The sequence below is a fragment of the Euprymna scolopes genome, chromosome 7 (genome assembly GCF_053919585.1).
Source record: "Euprymna scolopes isolate OS-2025 chromosome 7, ASM5391958v1, whole genome shotgun sequence".
Taxonomy (NCBI): Eukaryota; Metazoa; Mollusca; class Cephalopoda; order Sepiida; family Sepiolidae; genus Euprymna; species Euprymna scolopes.
Window position 1 is genome coordinate 148,686,112 of NC_136488.1, and position 19,198 is coordinate 148,705,309.

Genomic DNA, 19,198 nt, shown 5'->3' on the forward strand with positions numbered 1-19,198 from the left:
TCAAATGCCAGTTGTTATGTAAGGCCTAAAGAAGCTGGATTTCAAAAGAAATTGCAGCTGAAACATGTATGCACATATATAGCCAATAATGTTAGTATAAATAAAGAAATTGGCGCTTCTGCACTATCAGAACGGAATTTCGTGGTCAATAAATGGAGTTTTCAGATAAAATAAACATGGTTTCTACTGATTTTTTTGTCAATTCTAATAAATTACAATGTTAGCTTCCAAATTATTCAGTTGAAATTACCTGAATATTACTGAATTATTAAATAAAACAAACAACGTTCAACAATTGTGTTAGCAGGTGAAAAATTGCGCCCATCTTGTTTAAATCTAAACGGAAAATTACCTCCCTTTTGAACTCTTCTGTGTCTTACATAAGTACCTATTTACTATGCCTTCCCACGGGACAGAGTTAGACACCAGGGTCGTTTTTTAACGTGGAGAAAAGGTACAAAAATAAAAATTGTCTCAGTCGTGAAGAATTTCTCCTCCACTGAAAGAGAACAAGAAATAGAAGTGCAGCATCTGAAGAACAGATGGTATTTATTTGCTCCCCCACTGAGCAAATTAGGCACAAGGCCGTTTTTAATGTGAGGTAAAAACCAGCTCCCCTAAAAGTAGGCAAAAAGGGGGCACTCTGGTTACCAAAAATAATAATTGTCCCAGTATAGAGGGTTTCCCCTCCATTGACTGGTACAAATTATCTTAAGTGTAGTATCTGCCGGAACAGATACTACACTTTGATCTTGACCAAAAGGCCAGATTACATAAGTAAATACAATTGTTTTCTTTAAATTCTATTTTCTACTTTCTTTAATAAATACTTTTCTACCTTAGCGATTTTCGTAATTTTGGGATATAATCATCTTAGAAATATGAGAAATACGTAGATACCATTGTTTTCATGTGAAATGTAGTTTTATTATGATTTCCGAAATTTCGTTCTGATAGTGTAGAAGCACCAAGAAATTTTTACTACATATATATATATCTTTGTCTGTCTGTCTGTCTGTCTGTCTGTCTGTCTGTCTCTCTCTCTCTCTCTCTCTATATATATATATATATATAGATCTATCTATCTCTTTGTCTGTCTGTCTGTTTGTTTCTCTCTTGCTCTCTCTCCCTCTCCCCCCTCTCTCTGTCTCTCTCTCTCTCTCTCTCTCTCTATGTATATATATATATATATATATATATATATATATAACTTATTTGGATAAGAAAAGTTCTCTATAACCTATTTGGATAAAAAAAAGCTCTCTAGATATAGGCAAGTAAATAGAGACCTACTGAAATAAACTTCTTTATTATTCAAACGTAATATTTATGTTGTCATACAATATAATTACAATACAAATCAGTCCAGCAGTTGTTTTGTTGCTGTGGGGGCTAAGGCACGATTCTGTATAGTCCTAGGAGGTCCACCCTCCCAAGCTTCATCTTCTCTTTAAGATAGAGGTTACTTAATTGCTATTCACCTTAGGTGCCTTTACCAGGGAATGCCGACTGGCCTGACCAGGCAATTTTTAGACTAGAGTGTGCTCATCCTAGTATGCTGACTTCTCAAAACCACAGTTGACCTTGTGTCTGACCTCCTTGCAAAGAGGTGAATAATATACATTATGCATCTACATCGGTTCTACAGACCGAATTCAAACATAGATACAATACTCATAAGATAACTACATCTTTTCCCTGTGCAATGGTTGATCCTAAATATATTTTTCTCTATTTTCAGATCATTAATATTCTCAGAGGTGATGTTACTGCCACCTCTGTTAACACTATCATCATGTTGTGCGAACAGCTTGACATCTTAAGTCTCCAGGAAATCTGGAACCAAACTAGCAGCAACCGGTAAGATACATATACAATTTGAATGTGTTCATTCATACAATATTAAAAAATAATCACTATCATAATCATCATCATTAGGTTAACTTTTATCCTTGAGAGGTCTATGGGCCTTGGTAAACAATAACTCCTTTGAAAAAAACAAAACAAAAAACAAACAATGTTCTACATCCATTAACCCCCAAACTCATTCATTTTTTTCAATGTGACCATACCAATAAAGTCTCCTGTTCTACACATATCTTCAAGCTGTACTTCCATCCATCATCACACTGTTTGCATATGACTGATTAATTCTTCCCTTCGTCAACATTCTGATGATTAATAATGGCAGAAATTCCGTTAACTTACTTCATCCACTGCTAACTCTTACAATTACATCAGCACCAGCTCTTCCCTGTATTCCAACGGAATCACCATGGTAAAAAAAAAAAAAAAAAAAAAAAAAAAAAAAAGAAGATTTCTAAGCAGCATCAAATAACCTTATCAACCAAATATATTTTCTCCACATCTGAGTTCTCATTCATATTTTCACTACCTGTGGAACTCTCTGCCGCTTGGCTTTCCCTTCTGACTTCAACTTGGATAACCCTTATCCCCGAGTGGCTTCTGGCTTTGATAAGTGGTGACCTCCATGTAAAAAAAAAAAATACATAAATAATATCCATATAAAATAACGTTTCAATCAGCAAAGTCAAAAGAAAAGAAGAAAGAAGAAATATCTCAGACTAGAAAGTTCAGAAAAAGCAGAAAAAAATTATTTCATATGAATATTAGTGCAAACACTGCTGAAGCATAATTTTTTTTTTGGACGCTGTTTTACAATTTATCATTGTTCTGAGGGAGACAACTCTCTTTTACTAAGAGATTCGTTCATTTTTTTTTTTTCATCTCATAATTTAGGACGCTAATAATGCTGTCAGTAAATTTACACGAGCGGTTTACAAAAATATACTTTTGTTTTTCGTTCTGTTAATTTAAATTTTTTTTTTTTTTTTTTTTGGAGGTGGGTATTGAATTATTGAACTTGTATAATTTTTAACAGATGCTTCTGCAGTTTAATTAACCGTTTTTCCGTAAGTTACGCGCCGACATTAGCCGAGCAGAAGAACCGTTTTAATATTTTACAAACATTCTGTTTACATGGGGGCAGTGGAGGGGCGGTGTGTTCTACATTTATTTGGAGAGGAAACAAAAATAGGTTTATGATCAACAAAACCATTTCATATCTTTACACTTGTTAGTTTGTTTTTAATAATTGAATGGTCGGATGTTAATGATTTTATTATGTTGGGACGATTAATCAGAATCAGGAATTTAAAAAAATCAAAATTTTTTGAAGTATTGGAATCGGAAAAATTTCTGCCTATTTTCCGATGCCAAAAACGATTCTTTTTATAGTTTTTATTTGTTTGTTTTTGTTTAGAAAATAATTTTCCTTGGATCGTATTAATGATGAAATAATAAATATTTATTGATTTTAAACTACCAGTAAAACTAAAATTTATAGATCACTTCCATGAGTGAATTGTTACGTTTGCAAAAATATATGCACATGGGGTTTATAGTAATCGGCCCGAAGAGAAGTTTGTAATCTTGGGCAATATTGTGTTTGAACATACATAAAATTAGCATTACAAGTTGAAAAACCACACGTTTAAACATATAGAACATAATCTTGAAGTTATGCCATGGATTTTTTTTTTTCAAAATATCGTATTATAACAATTGCTTTACATTATTTATTTATTTTTTTTAATTTTCTCTTTTTCAGAAACATTGTTGTGGACATCTTCACCAAGGTCGACACTGCTATAATGAGGGAATTCATCACCAGTTATTTAGTCCAATGGCTCCATAGCTACCCATCTTCCTTGCCTGATATTGCACTTTTCCAATCTCCTGATGAAAAATTCTTAGCAAAACTTGTGGTAAGTATTCTCGCATTATGCCCCGTTCTTTACTGGTTCCAAAATGCAAAAGCTGTTGCAAAAAAAAAAAAAAAAAAAAAAAAAATGAAGGGTCGGAACAAGGAAGGCTTTTCATAGCTTACAATGGTGGCGCTTTGGCTGTTTTCTATGCATACATCAATCCTTCATAGGCGGCTATCCTCGTCCGTATTTATGGCTTACATCAGCCAATCGTATTCTTGTGAGAATCAACCCGGATGTATTCATATTCATTACATCAGATATCTACACTACCATTTCAATCTACGTCTCATGAATCTACTTTGGTGTGATATCTACACTGCATACTGCAATCAACACAGTACAAGACCAAGGAAAATACTTCTCTTAATGCGTTTCAAACGTATGTATGGTTAGCTTAAAACTCTAATCTTCACCCTAATCGTAATAATCTCTACTAGCAGGACTTGTGGAAATTCCATGGGTTAAGAAATATATTTAATCAACAAATATGTTTTGACAAAACTGATATTTTTCTTAATCGCCTAAAAAATTAGTTTTTTTGAGACAGAAAAAAAAAAAATGCAGCAAATATGCATTGTTTAACATTTCTATGAAAATATTGCCAATTGTATTTTAAATATACGATTGATACAAATGAGATAAATTAATAAGCATTAATAAATACTCAGAAAGTAATATTGTGCTACATAGTTCAATACAAATAGAACAATCAAACTGTGAGAAATCTTTAATTTTAAATCGAGCACCGTTTGTCAAACAATGTCCTTTTTTTATTTTTTTGCTCTGTTTCTTTTGGATGTACTTTTTTATGTAATGTTTCGCTGACTTTCTTCGGTGAAGAACCATTGCACATTGGAATTATGAGTTCCTTTCTTACACAATTACAACAATAATCACATATTATTATCATGATATTCAAAAACAAAGCTATATCAAAGGGAGGTCACTCTCATATTCTGGTATAAGGTTGCTAAGATTGGCGTTTTAAAAGCCAAATTTCGCACATTTGGTCTTTTTTGAAGCAGTTTGGCTTTCAAAATTGTATTTGTCCTTTTCCAAGATATATATATATATATATATATATATATATATATATATATATATATATATATATATATATATACCTCACCCTTTTTTTTAACCAAGTAAGATCTGTGACTTACTTGTAGTTTCATTAAATACTTTTATATGCAAAATCCGATCCTGCATTTTGCTAATTCCTGCCCTCTGATGAGAAGGAGAGTATTTCTTCGAAACTCCACGGATTAAGGACTATCCACTTATCTTGTGCTTCCTTTTTTAAAATTAAATATGTTTTTATCTCTTTTTCAAGATGTCTTTTAACATGTTTTATTAATCATTTGTTCATATTATAAGCTCGATTTCCTTTTCGGTTTTATTGAGCTTTTACATCTGGCTGAGTTTATTTTACTTGTAAATATTAACTCTTTAATATTTATAATATATTTTAAGTTTACCATTTTGATTACCTTGGTAAACTTATTGTAATTTTTATTTTATATATATATATATATATATATATATATATATATATATATAAATTTGTTATATATAAAAGGGGGCTCCTTCATTCTTTGACAGACTACAGATACCCATGAAGAGGTGCCTGTGCATGAAATTTTTGTGGTAGGAGTTGCACAATCTCCAACCACTCCTCTCCTGAACTGACATTGTTAAATACCAGTGGCAAGTGAAGTGTATGTACAGGACGACTGGAAACAAATGTCGAGATAAGCGGAGAGTACACACAGTGCCTAGAATTTCCAAATGGTCACCCATCTGGTGCTAACCAGGCTCAATGTTGCTTAACTTCGGTGATCTAATGAGGACCGCTGTGTCAGCACAATTATACCGTAAACGCTCAACACCATTAAGAGGAGCAAACAATAAAATTAAAATGAAAGATGAAGAATAAAAGTTATATATGATTTTATTGTATCTTTATTGTATCATCAGAACAATAAAGAAAAAGTGAAGGAGAAAAATTTTAATTTTTCTTAAGTTTCCTCTTAACTTTTCCTAATTTTTCAGATGATATAATAAAGTATAATAAAGTTATATATATATATATATATATAATTGCTATAATAATTATTGAATGCCTGCAGATACTAGTGTTTCATCCTTTCGGGAATCATCAGTGCAATGTATCAGTCGATAGATTCGAACCCAGCAACAGAAGCCATCTCTGACTTCATTAGCAAGGACCTAATCCATTCGGCCACTGTTTACCACGAGAAATACTGTTGAAATTTAAAAATTTATTTTTAAATGTTTTTATCGTCTGTCAGAGTGATCTAATCATTATATGATGACCTGAACATATGAGCTAAATGGATTGACTTTAATTCAACTGAAATTGCTCAACGATAAGAAACAAGTTTCTTAAAGGGGCTAACATAATTATTTACTATAATAATTAAATACCTACAGACACTAGTGTTTTATCCTTTCGGGAATGAAAAATAGAATAACTGTCTATTCCTAGTAAGGCAGTGCATTATATATATATATATATATATATGCATAAGGAATGTAAAAATACTAGCGGTGGTTGACGTTATGTTTTGAGAAAAATAGAAAAACCGAATGAAATTATTAAAATAATCAACGTTTCGTCCTTGTTTCAGAGGACATCTTCAGGATAATTGAAGTAAAAATGCAAGAAAAGAAAAAGTCATAGATCGTACGAAAAAGAGAACAGTTTTTGAATCCTACCCATGTCGGGAAGGACAAACATGTGTGCGTATGGGAAGATTGGGTTGTTCGATGTCTATATATACACTTTTAAAAATGCATTAAAATAAATATGTACATTTTTTTTTTCCTGTAAACTTATTCATTTTGTTGAAATATCTAAGGAAAAACGGTTAGCCAGGATCTGTTTTGATATTTTGTTCTTTGATTATTATTTTCCCTATGTTAGGGGTTAAATGGTAGAAGCCTTTTCTTTGCGTAATAGTATTAGTATTTAATATTAGTGCTGATTCTAAAAGTCTTCTTTTAGCTCTATCTATCACGTATTTAATAATTTTCGCTTGATCTAAATTAAATGAGTGATCGTGTTCTGCACAATGGCAAAAGAGTGCATTTAGGGCGTTACCATTCCTTATATCTCTTCTGTGTTCGTTAAGTCTTAATTTCAATTTTCGCTGTGTTTCACCTATGTACGCTTGTTGACAGTTGTTACATGGGATGGAATATATACCGGCATCGGATGTGAGGGTTTTGGGAGAGTGCTTGGTAGTTTTTAATGTCCGTTTTATTGTTGAGGAAGTTGTTTGTATCAAGTGAAAACCAAGTCTATTAAGAGTGTCGTAGATTTTTGTATTTTTGGTGTAGGTGGGAATGAAAAGATGTCTGTTTAATAGTGAGGTATTTGTTTTATTTTTCTGTGTGTTTATGTTATAGTGTATTTTCGTAGCTTTTTTCTTTGCGTAAGAAATGAAATAGGATGGATACTGTAGTTTTCTTAAAACATTCGTAATATATTGACATTCATCATTAAGATATTGGGGACTGCATATTCTAAAGGTACGCAAGAAAAAACCAATAATCATGTCAGTCTTTATTTTATCATTGTGGTGCGAGTAGTAATGAATATAATCGTTTTTGTGTGTGGTCTTTCTATGTACTTTGAAACTCAGATCGGTTTCTGATCTGATGAGGAGTATGTCTAGAAAAACTAGGGAGTGGTCTTGTTCGGATTCATGTGTAAATTTTATAGATGGTTCCACTGAATTTAATTTATTTCTAATTTGTTCTATTTGTGTGTTTTTAGGGAGAAAAATAAGAATGTCATCTATATATCTAAAATATGTGGAGTTTTTAGGAAGTCTGTGTTTAAAAGAGTTGGTTTTTAAGAATTCTAAGAATAAGCAGGCTAGTACACCACTAAGGGGGTTACCCATAGGGAGTCCAAATTTCTGTCTGTAGTAAGAATTATTAAACTGAAAGTAGGTTCTATCAGTGATGAGTTTTATGATTTGTATTAGTGTATCTGAGGAAAAAGGTAGGTCGGCTTTAATTTTGATTAAGTGCTTGTGGAGTAGATTAAGGCATTTTTTGATTGGAATATTGGTGTAGAGGGAAATTATGTCTAAACTATGCATGGTTTTATTTTGTATGTCCATATTTTTTATTCTATTTAGGAGGTCACCAGAGTTTTTGATATGTGAAGTGCTGATGGTGCCCATTAGTGGAGTTAAAATTTGGGCAATAGCTCGTGCTAATTTATGGGTGACGCTTCCAATGTTAGATACTATAGGTCTCATAGGGACGTTCTCTTTATGTATTTTTGGGAGGCCGTATAATATAGGAATAGTGGGGTGGTATTCTATGTTATTTATCCATTTTTTATCATTTCCAATAAGTTTCTTTACGGATTTATTAAAAGTTTCGAAATCTTTTTCTATTGATTTTAATTGACTTTTCTTGCAATTTTACTTCAATTATCCTGAAGATGTCCTCTGAAATAAGGACGAAACGTTGATTATTTTAATAATTTCATTCGGTTTTTCTATTTTTCTCAAAATATATATATATATAATTAAAATAAAAGATAAGGAATAAAAGTTATACATAACTTTATTATATCATCTGAACAACAATGAAAAAATATATATGGCATAATCATGTTGACTCACCGAAGTTAAGCAATGTTGAACCTGGTCAGTACTAAATGAGTGACCATTTCGGACTTCCAGGTGCTGCATGTGCTCTCTGCTCATCTCTGCATTGTTTCCAGTCTTCCTGAACTTCTTCTTGCCACTGGACTTAACAATACCGATTCAGGAGAATATATATATATATATATTTGCTGATTTCTTTATGTCTTATAAAAATTAAATTAAATAAATCAACTTTATATAATATTTCTAAATAGAATACTTAACACAATTCTATTACTAATTTCCATAAAAAATTTCAGAGCTAATTATTAAAACATACAATATACAAAGGAGATAGATGGAGTTGTCGATCTCAAAATGGCGACAGAGATGTGAGTGACAAAGAGCGCTCCGGACTCTTATGACGTAATCATCAAAAGAATCTGGCAAAAATGCATTTAGAATGATGGTAACTATGTAGAAAAATAACGTCTGAAGCATGAAAGGCGGCTCGTTTTAATGGTAACACACCATCTTTGTACTTCTGCAACATTTTAGTTTTGGAGTTAAAAAATAGGAAGCTTTAATTTTGGAACGACCCTTGTAAAATACACAATTGACTATTATGAGATTAGAACTCATGATGATATAACATATTGGCATTGAAAACAGCCATTTTATCGAAAAAAAAAAAAAAATCCAACATAACACTTTTTCTTTTTTAAAATTACTGTAATAAAGTGGATATGGGTTTACTTTCGACAGCCTTGTAATTCTCGCTTCCAATATTTTTTCCTTTAGTTCTTACATTCCATGAGTGATGTTTCTGACAAAGAGGGAAGAACTGCTGTTTTCTAGTTTAGAATCGATTCCATCTAACACTTATCATTAGCAAGTTTTGACCTTGAAGTATTTTTTAACTCCTTACATCAAGTGGCTTCATGCTTTACCTGAAGCGATAACCATTGCAGATGGATTTGCGTTATCATAACAGCCATTTACCATTGATTTCTTGTTGGCAGCAACCATTGGTCTTCACTGGAATTTGGGTGGCAAAAAGCCTTCTCAAGGTCCGTCCTCTTTGCACTCATTCAGCGGAGGTCTGGCTAGTGCTTTCTCTCCTTGGTCTTTCCATCCTTATTGACCCTCCTCGCTTATTTAGTGTGGCATCAGTTTTTGGTCACACACACACACACACACACACACACACACGCACACAATCGAGAGAAGGTAGGGGTTAACTTATAAATATACAGTTCCAGTTTCATGATTCCATGTGATACTTATTTAAGTTTTACATCTGTAGCATTTTCTGCATGTCCACTGTGTGGCTGTAGGTCGTGTGTATTAATCTCCTCATTCAAGGATTTTTATCATTATTATTAATTTAATTTGTAATTTTTACTTTTCGATTTTTTATTATTAAGACAAGGGAAATAACTCTATTAGACTGTATAAATGACACACACACACACACACACACACAAAGGTGGGGGGCGGTATCTTACAATTATACAGTTTCAGTTTTCATTATTATTATTATTATTATTATTATTATTATTATTATTATTATTATTTGTCTGCATGTAAAGTCAATAACTAAATTTGTTTAATTTTTTCTTCTTCTTTATTTTTAGAGCCTTATTAAGACTGGAAGGATGCCTGACGATGAAAGACGTCATCTTATTTTGAACATCGGTGCTTATGCCAACAAATTTGTTGTCGCTTATCACAAAACTGATAAAGAATGGATCGCTGGTAACATGCTTATGGAAAAAGCTGAAGTAGACATGGTTGATTACCCAGAGAAACTGCAGGACATTAAAAAATACTGGAACATTGAAACAGTAAAAGTACAGAGAAAATTGGTGAAACTTACAACATGCTTGGATAATGTCAGTGAAGTAAGTGTTCTATAAAGTACATTTTTTTCCAATAAGTTAATTTATTGTCTGCAAGAACTCGTAGTACAACGGATATAAGTGCTGGGTGATAATCAGTTCTAATTGATAGTCTTATGCAGATGGAAAGTGCAATCTCCACCAGTAATACTTAGAATACAATTACAAATTACTTTAGGCTTCTACTTGGTCATGGCTGACAAAATGATAGTACGGTATACCTGTGAATTAAATACAAAAATTGTCCCGAATTCCATACAAATCCCCAAATTTAGCATAAAAAAGATTCCTGGGCTCGATTAGATGCACTTGAAGATTTTTTTTAATGCCACTGAGACGTAATAGGCTACTGTGAATTAGGGGCCAGATTTATATATCAAGAATGCAGTCCATTTCCGAGTGTTTTTTTTTTCATACTCTATGATGAAATCAGACTCAGTAATGGTGATGGCAACAAAATTTAGTTTGTTGAATTGTGGAAATGTTACCTCACCAGCACTAGTCACAGCTACTCCTCCCAGCTGCTTGATTGCATCCAGCCCAAACAAAAAATCAAATCCAAATTGGTCTCGATTCACAACTAAAACTTCTATAATAATACCAAGCTTTGCACCAATGTTAATTTGCACCACTCTGATTCCACAGCAATGAAATGTGCTTCCATCTAGTGTGAGCATAGGAGTCACTTTCCGTGTCCATTCCTTATAACACAACTTGCAAACTAGTGACGGCATGCATCCAGTATCCACCAGAACTGTATATGGTGTTCCATTGATGCAAACAGCCACAACCAGCAATGTGCCATTTACAATAGTTTGGGGGATGAGATTGCTGTTGAATTTTCGCCCCTCCCTCCATCCGTCTGCTGGTCCAACTTAAATAAAAAAAAAAAAGAAAAAAAAAAAGAAAATACAGAATACTCTTTATCGTGTACGTCCCCGTCAGGGAATGAAAATTTCATATTCCAAAAATTTTGTAAATTGATCGATTCATTTTTTTTTTTTTTTATATTTAGGAATCACTTTTTACGATTTTTAGCGATTTACTATTAATCGTAGCTATTACAAGGCTGATTTTGATTTCTGTTTCTGGAGAGGTTGTTAAGAAGGCGAGAAGGGGGGGGGTAACCAGCAATGAATTTTAAAGATAGTGAAACGAGACATGCCATACTCTTTTCCTCATAAAATTGGATTTTCTTAGTTAAAGAAAAAAAAAACTACTTGATCAGTTTATGTGATTTTTGGAATATGATATTTTCGTTTTGTGACGTGTACGCATATTATAAATATTTTTCTGTATATTTCTGTTCTTTAAGTAGGTTGAATTCTGCATGAGCAGCAAATGAACTATGTTCGTGCCAATAACATAAATGGGGAAAACTAACAGAAAAAGTACAGTAGGCAAAACAAATAGTGATTTGTGAAATGAATTGCTATTTAGGTCTGACTTTGAAAATCTGACTGACATTTTATGTATACCAGCGGGACTTGTGGAAATTCCACAGCGGCATCTTTCATATGTAATATATTATTGGTGGGCATTCTATGGACGTTCAGCACGAATGTAGACACTCTGATATTATTGTATCTATTTACAATGCCTTCCCACGGGACAGAGTTAGACACCAGGGTCGTTTTTTAACGTGGAGAAAAGGTACAAAAATAAAAATTGTTTCAGTCGCGAAGGATTTCTCCTCCACTGAAAGAGAACGAGAAATGGAAGTGCCGCATCTGAAGAACAGCTACTACACTTTGATCTTGGCCAAAAGGCTATTGTAGACTTTTTGTTAAAACTGTAAAAGTATTTATTTAAGTAATCTGGTTAATGTAGTGTCAGAATATATCTGATTATTACGGTTGATTTCCAATATACTTATAGGAGTCTGTAATATATTTCCATTGTATTAACTAGTGATGGGACAATTCCAATATTTTCCTGATTCCGATACAATTACCGATTCTGTGCTAAATTCCCAATTCTAATACAATTACCGATTCCAATTCCGATTCTTTATAAATCTCTAATTATTTAACTATAAGATTGTTATTTCCCTTTATTTTCATAAAAACACACGTTAAATATGCAGATATCTTCCTAAACGTCAAAATACACTACCAGAGGATGATCTATCGATTTTAGCTTTACTGGTATTTTAAAATCAATAATTATTTATTATTTTATCATTATTACCAGCAATGGAAGATTTTGGTTTAAACAAAATCAAAGAGAAAAGACCGTTTAAAGAATCGTTTTGACATCGGAAAATAGGAATCAATTTTTCCGATTCCGATACCAATTCCAATACCCCCAAATCTTTCGATTTCTCCGATTCCCGATTCCAATTAATCGTCCCAACACTAGTATCAACGCCTATCACGAAAGAGAACCCCATGATATCATTATACCATCTTTAGACAGAACAGATACTAATATTGCATTCTAACCAGAAGACCAAGAAGGTTTCACGTACAGCCCAAAACCGACATCATTTATTTTTATTTAAATATTTTTGTTTTACATTGCATCTTCAGTGATCGGGAGATCCTATTTATCAAAAAGGAGGATAGAATGTGATAACATACTACGAACATTAAATTAACATATCTATATATTAATTTAATGTTTGTAGCATGTTATCGCCTTCTATCTTTCTTTTTAATAAATAGGATCCCCCAGTGACTGACATATGTAACGTATTAATATATAGATAAATAATTATAGCAGAGTTTTGATTTCGGTTTCATTTTTATTTTTTAATTTATTTTAATCTCTTAATGTTGTATCACAAAAGATTCTAATTTTGGTTTTAATCAAATTTCTTTCAGGCATTGAGGTCTCAAATGCAAATGGATCCTCTCCATTCTTTGAAAGCCATCGGTAACATGGGATACAACAAGACCATTGATGATCTCCTTAAGTTGGTCACTACTTCATATTCCGAAGTAATTCGTATAGCCGCTGTTGATGCTTTGAGAAAAATGGACTCACACTCTTTCGATATGGTTAGTGTATTTTTGATTTCATTTTGATTTCAAGTCTAACGTAAACAAGTTTTTGATGAACCGTTCCATATAAGTTAACAAATTTACCAAATTTCCATTATTAACGATTACTATATTGTCCAATTTCTACTGCACACTCTTTAACCCTTATCCTCGAGTGGCCTCTTAGCCTTGATAAGTGGTGATGCCTATGAAAAAAAAATGTACTGTATGTGCTCTTTTGTCATTGTTTCCAGTCGTCCTGGATTTCTTCTTGGCACTGCTAATGAAGCAGTGCCGACTTAGGAAATGTGTGGTTGGGAATTGCACAATTATTTACGTATGCAGACACTCTTACAGGGGGTAGCCATTGTCTCTCAAGCCAGAACGAAAGCCTTAAAGGTTTTGGAGATGTTTTATTTTTATTTTTTCTGTATGTAGTTGTGGTCGTCCTCCCACATACAGTACTTGGTATTCATTAACGATCACTAGGGCTATGACAATAGCATATTCTTTTCATTGTTTTGACTCTCGAGTATATATCCGACACAGTTAGACACAGTTAATCAACCAAGAACCACATCACTCTATATAAAAGCATATAAGATATTAATGGCTACACACTCGAGAGTCAAAACAATGAAAAGAATATGCTGTTGTCCTAGCCCTAATGATCACCCATCTGGTATATCATTTGGTTATGTCATATATTTCATTGACAGAATATAGTTAGCCCATTAGCATCTGGATCCATTACACCATCTCTTCTGTTTTGCTTTATTTCCAATGAAACTAAATGACAAAGAAACTGAAACTGAAAATATGTTATCTTTTTTAAAACTTGTATTCTTATTCACCTCAAATAAAGCACATTGCCACTTGGGCGTAAGGGACTACTATTTAGAACCATATCTACAAGGACATTATATGGGGAGTTGAGCAGCGAAATGTCTGTTCACATATTTAAATTTCTGCTTGTCAGTACAGTCAGGGAGGCAGGAGACCGGGACGGAATTCCAAAGTTTAGCAGTTTGAGCGAAGAAACTATTAGAATAGAAAGCTTTCTATCATCTGGAGACCTCTATAATGAAAGGGTGAGATTTTGCTGCTTGTCAAGTTAGTTGAGGAACGGTGCACAAGTGCTACGAATTCGTCAGAACAACATTGCAGTGATGGGACAGAGGTTGGAGTTTGGTTGATAGAGCGGGACTTATTAGGTTGGAAACTCTTTTTTTGGATCTTGTCCAAGATGGAGAGACTAGTGGTTGATGAATGAAATCCAATAAATGGCAAGCCTTGCCTATTTCATGACACAACCTTATATTTACTGTTAAAAGGCTTGTATTGTCTGTTACGGCACATCAACCCCTTTGGGACTTATTTCATGGCAAAATACAATAACTATTGTAAGCAATTCATTTTATATGATCAAACGAACACAAATCCATAGCATGGATGGGAATAACTAACGGGTTCATACCTTTCCCAATGACACGATTGCTTAAATGATAACAATAGATCTAGAGGGTTTGAACTCGGTATTCTTTAAGCTAATTGTGTTCTCTCCTTTTTTTTTTTTAAATTTTTATTGTCATTTTACCCTACACAAGGCACAAAGCCACTTAGTCGTGAGGGGCTACTGTTTGGGACCAGATTTGCAGGGATGCTATTTATGGAATTTGGCAGCAAGATATCTATTCACATTACATTTAAATTTCTGCATGTCAGTATAGTCAGGGAAGCAGGGACCAAAGTGAAGCAGTTCAAGGAAAAAGCTATTCAGGTAGAAGGCTTTACAGCAATGTAGTGGTGGAATTTTGCTGCTTGGGTTTGTCGAGGGTATTGTCGTCGATGGGGGTACTAGTGTCCGGAGTTTGTTAGAGCACTTCCAATTGAAATACTCGTAAAACAGGCACGAGGATGTCACGTTTTGGCGACGAGACAGAGGTTGGAATTTAGTTCATAGTTCGAACCTATTAGGTTGCTGACTCTTTTTTTTGAACTCGGTCTAGGAGCGGCAGACTAGTGGCAGATGCATCAGCCCAGATGTGGCAACAATACTCCATTCATGGGTGAACCCTGTTTTTGCTATAAAATAGAATGGAATTCGTAATACAAATATTTGATTTGGTTTTCTTTTTTATTCTTTGCAGAAAATCCTGAGGCCAATATTTAATGTGTACACAAACATGAGTGAAAGCCAGGTCCTTCGTACCAAGATTTTCTTACTCCTGACAAAATATGATCTTTCTGAAAGCATGATTTTGGGTCTCCTTCTCACCCAGCAGAGATCTGCTCCTGAATACGCCAGCGCTTTCGTCTACAAATACATGAGTGAGATTGCAAAATCTGTTTTCTATCCTCTGAAAAAAATGTAAGTATTTATTCGTATGAAGAAACAACTTTTTTTTTATGTATTGTGTTATTTAATGCCGAAAAGTAATACCAGCAATGATATTTTACAGCACATAAACCCATTTGGAGTGATTTAATACTGAGAAGCAATAATAGGCTTTTCTTGCCCGCTTTGCAGCATATCAAGCCATTGTTTTTTTTTTTTTATAAATGAGTCACCACTTATCAAGGCCTGGAGGCCACTTGAGGATAAAGGTTAATGAGTGTACAGTGGTAAAAAAAAATCGTAAAAAAAGTAATCGTTAATAGTGGAAATTTGGTAAATTGAATTACTTAAGGGAATGGCTCGTTAAGAATTTGTTCATGTTGGACTTGAAGACAACTATATTGTAGTCAGTCGGAAAGCTGGAAAACAGAACAGAGTTCCACAGGCGTGCAGTTCTAAGAAAGAAGCTTTGTTCATGGAATCTACGTTTAGGTTTAGCTACAAATAAAGAGTGGGAGAAATTATTGATAGTGGTTTCAGCTAGACGAGTGTTTTTATGAAAGTCAGCACTGGGGGACTATAGATTGGAGCTTAGCCGAGCACTTGCCATGAAAATAACGATAAAACAGAGACAGGCTCGCAACGCCTCTTCTGTGGGAAAGCGGTTGCAGGAAAGAGAAAAGGGCATCCCCACTAAGTTACAAAGTCTATTTTGAACTCTGTCAAGGCAGGATAAGCTGCTTCGAGCAGCTCCTGCCCAGATGTGGCAACAGTACTCCATCCTTGGACATACTTGGCTCTTATACAGGTAGAGAATTGCATCAGCGGTGAGATATTTACTGGAGCGATAGAATGATTTCTCTATTTTCCTTGCAACCTTAGCAACGGATTTGATGTGCATGTTCCATCTCAGATCAGGAGTAAAGATCAAACCCAGAAGCTTGTCAAAACATGGAGCCTCCCCAAGACGAGAGCCATTTATTTCAATTGATGCCAGACAGGGATCAGAGCATCGATGATGGAAAGGTTGGCTTTATATGCATTAAAATTAATCAGCCACCTCTTTCCCCATTACACCACATGATCAATATCAGAGGAGAGAGAATCAGAAAGAACTTGGTTGTTTATGGCCTTTGAAGTGTTCCTATAAATGGTAGTGTCATCAGCATAAGTATCTACGAATGATCTTAGGATGTGATTTGGGAGATCATTGATGTAGATCAGGAAAAGAGTTGGGCTCAAGATGGATCCCTGAGGGACTCCAGCATTAATACTGTGAGCTTCTGATTTCTTTCCATCAACCACTACTGTTATGAATCTATCAAAGAGAAATGATTTAATAATTGAAAAGACATTTCCAGCTATACCGTAGCTGGAGATTTTGTGGAGTAGACCTTTATGCTATACCCTATCAAACACCTTTGATATGTCAAGAGCAATTGCCCCAGAAAGGAAGTCTCTGTCAAGAGATTCGATAATCCTATGAGATATAACTGTAAGCACATCTGCTGTAGATTTAGCAGAATAGAAACCATATTGCATGTTACTGATTTTTGCTGAGGTGGTTGACTACTTCTCTATTTAACACAGATTCCAATAACTTACTCATGACGCACAAGAGACTGATTGGTCTGTATTGAGAGGGAGATGAATTTTTAAATATGAGACATACTGATGAGATTTTCCAAGGTGTTGGGAAGCAATTCTCCTTAAGACAACGCTTAAACAGCTTTGTAAGTATGGGAGCTAGTTCTGGTTGAAGCTTTTTGAGCACTACAATAGGAATACTATTGGGGCCAATAGCTTTACTGGAATCGAGATTTTTGATTAGCTTGGTAACATCACGCACAGTTATTTGTATGTTGCATTGGCGTGTTTTCAGACACAGGAGGAAATATGGGGAGTTGGCGACCCTGATAGGATAGGGTAGAATTAGCTGCAAAGTTTTTGGCAAAGAGTTTGGCTTTGTCCGATGCTGACAAGATTACCTCAGGTCCATTGATGAGGGTTGGAATAGAGCACACACTTCTATTCAGGACCCTATTTATTATTTGCCAAATTGGTGGGAACTAAGCTGCTGCTCAGCTACTTTCGACTTGACGGACTTAGCATACAACTCTCTTGCATTCTTTATTACTCTTTTACAGTGGTTGCTGGCAGTCCTAAAAGCGGCTTTAGTCTCAGTACATCTATTACTTTATTAAGCAATGGAAAAAGTGATTTTTGTGCATAATGGCAGCAGTACAGTCTGAAGAGAACCAAGACTGGCTGTTAGATTTTTGCTGGAAGTTTTTGGAGGGTATGAAATGGTCTATACTTACAATTAACTATTTCGTCAGGTCTGTTACTATGGTATGGAGGGCACATTCTTTTTAAATATGGAATGTAGAGGTAGATTTGATATAAATGTATGAAAGCTATCCGAGTCAGCCATAGAATATCAATATACTGTACGATGGAGAGGTATGTCAGAGGACTTATTACATTTTGTTTTTATCTTAATGGAGTCAACCGAGTGGTCAGAAAATCCCAGTGAGGACAAAACGGAAGATGAGCATAGCTCAGGGCAAGTTGTGAGAAAAAGGTTCAGGAGACTTGCATAGTGGTGATCAGTGTCGGGCACATGGGTGGGTTTGTGAACAATCTGAGTTAGTTTCGCTTAGGAAGTATAGGTCTGGTTTGGTCTCCTATAATTGGATTTCAACCTCTGGAAGGTTGGAACGTAGACCCCTGATGTTAGAGAATTTTGAGTCATTTAATGTTGAAAGGAATAACAAGCTTGTATCACCTGCTTTAAAGCACATCAACTTATTTTGGATTATTTTATGCCGAAAAGCAATAATAGGCTTGTCTTGTTCGTTTTATGGCATGAAACCGTTTTTCGTAAAAGTAATAAGCAAAGGAAAGAAAACAATTAGAATAGTCCATGAAAAATAAAAATGAAATATCACCACAGGCAGTAATATTGTTTAACCCAGAGTTAAGAGGGAGAGAAAGCGAAAGATTATATATATATATATATATATATATATATATATATATATATATATGAGCAAACAGTTCATAAAATATGTTAAAAAACACTTTGAAATGTTTGAAATGAGTTAAAAACATATTTAATCTGAAAAGGAAACACTAGATAAATGGATAGTCTTTAATCCGCGGAGTTTCGAAGAAATACTCTCCTTCTCATCAGAGGGTAGGAATTAGCAAAATGCGGGATCGGATTTGGCATGCAGAAGTATTTGATGAAACAACAAGTAAGTCAAAGATCTTACTTGAAAACAAAATAAGTTAAGCAGAGGGAATATGGTAAAGAAAAAGGTGATTACACATGAATGGATAGTCTGGTGGAAGATAAAAAAAATCCAGTGACGGTAAAATCCAAATGTAAAACTTCAAGAAAGTTAAAAGAATTTCCATTTGTACAAGTAAAATCCAAGGAAATCCCGTAATTGGAAGAAGATGGTCCATAATAATCCAAAGGCAGAAATATATATATATATCGTGGTGCAGAAATATATATATATATATATATATCGTGGGCAGAAAT

At 34.1% G+C, this 19,198-nt stretch overlaps 1 protein-coding gene across 1 annotated transcript in view; it reads left to right on the forward strand.

The window, feature by feature from the left end:
• The window catches only part of LOC145280048 (uncharacterized), a 158,086-nt gene that overhangs the window by 67,324 nt on the left and 71,564 nt on the right, over positions 1 to 19,198 (forward strand). Inside the window, exons 8-12 of the mRNA XM_080131729.1 lie at positions 1,742 to 1,860; positions 3,632 to 3,788; positions 10,060 to 10,326; positions 13,149 to 13,325; positions 15,458 to 15,678. Coding sequence (XP_079987855.1) covers positions 1,742 to 1,860; positions 3,632 to 3,788; positions 10,060 to 10,326; positions 13,149 to 13,325; positions 15,458 to 15,678 — 941 coding nt within the window. The remainder of the gene's footprint in view (positions 1 to 1,741; positions 1,861 to 3,631; positions 3,789 to 10,059; positions 10,327 to 13,148; positions 13,326 to 15,457; positions 15,679 to 19,198) is intronic.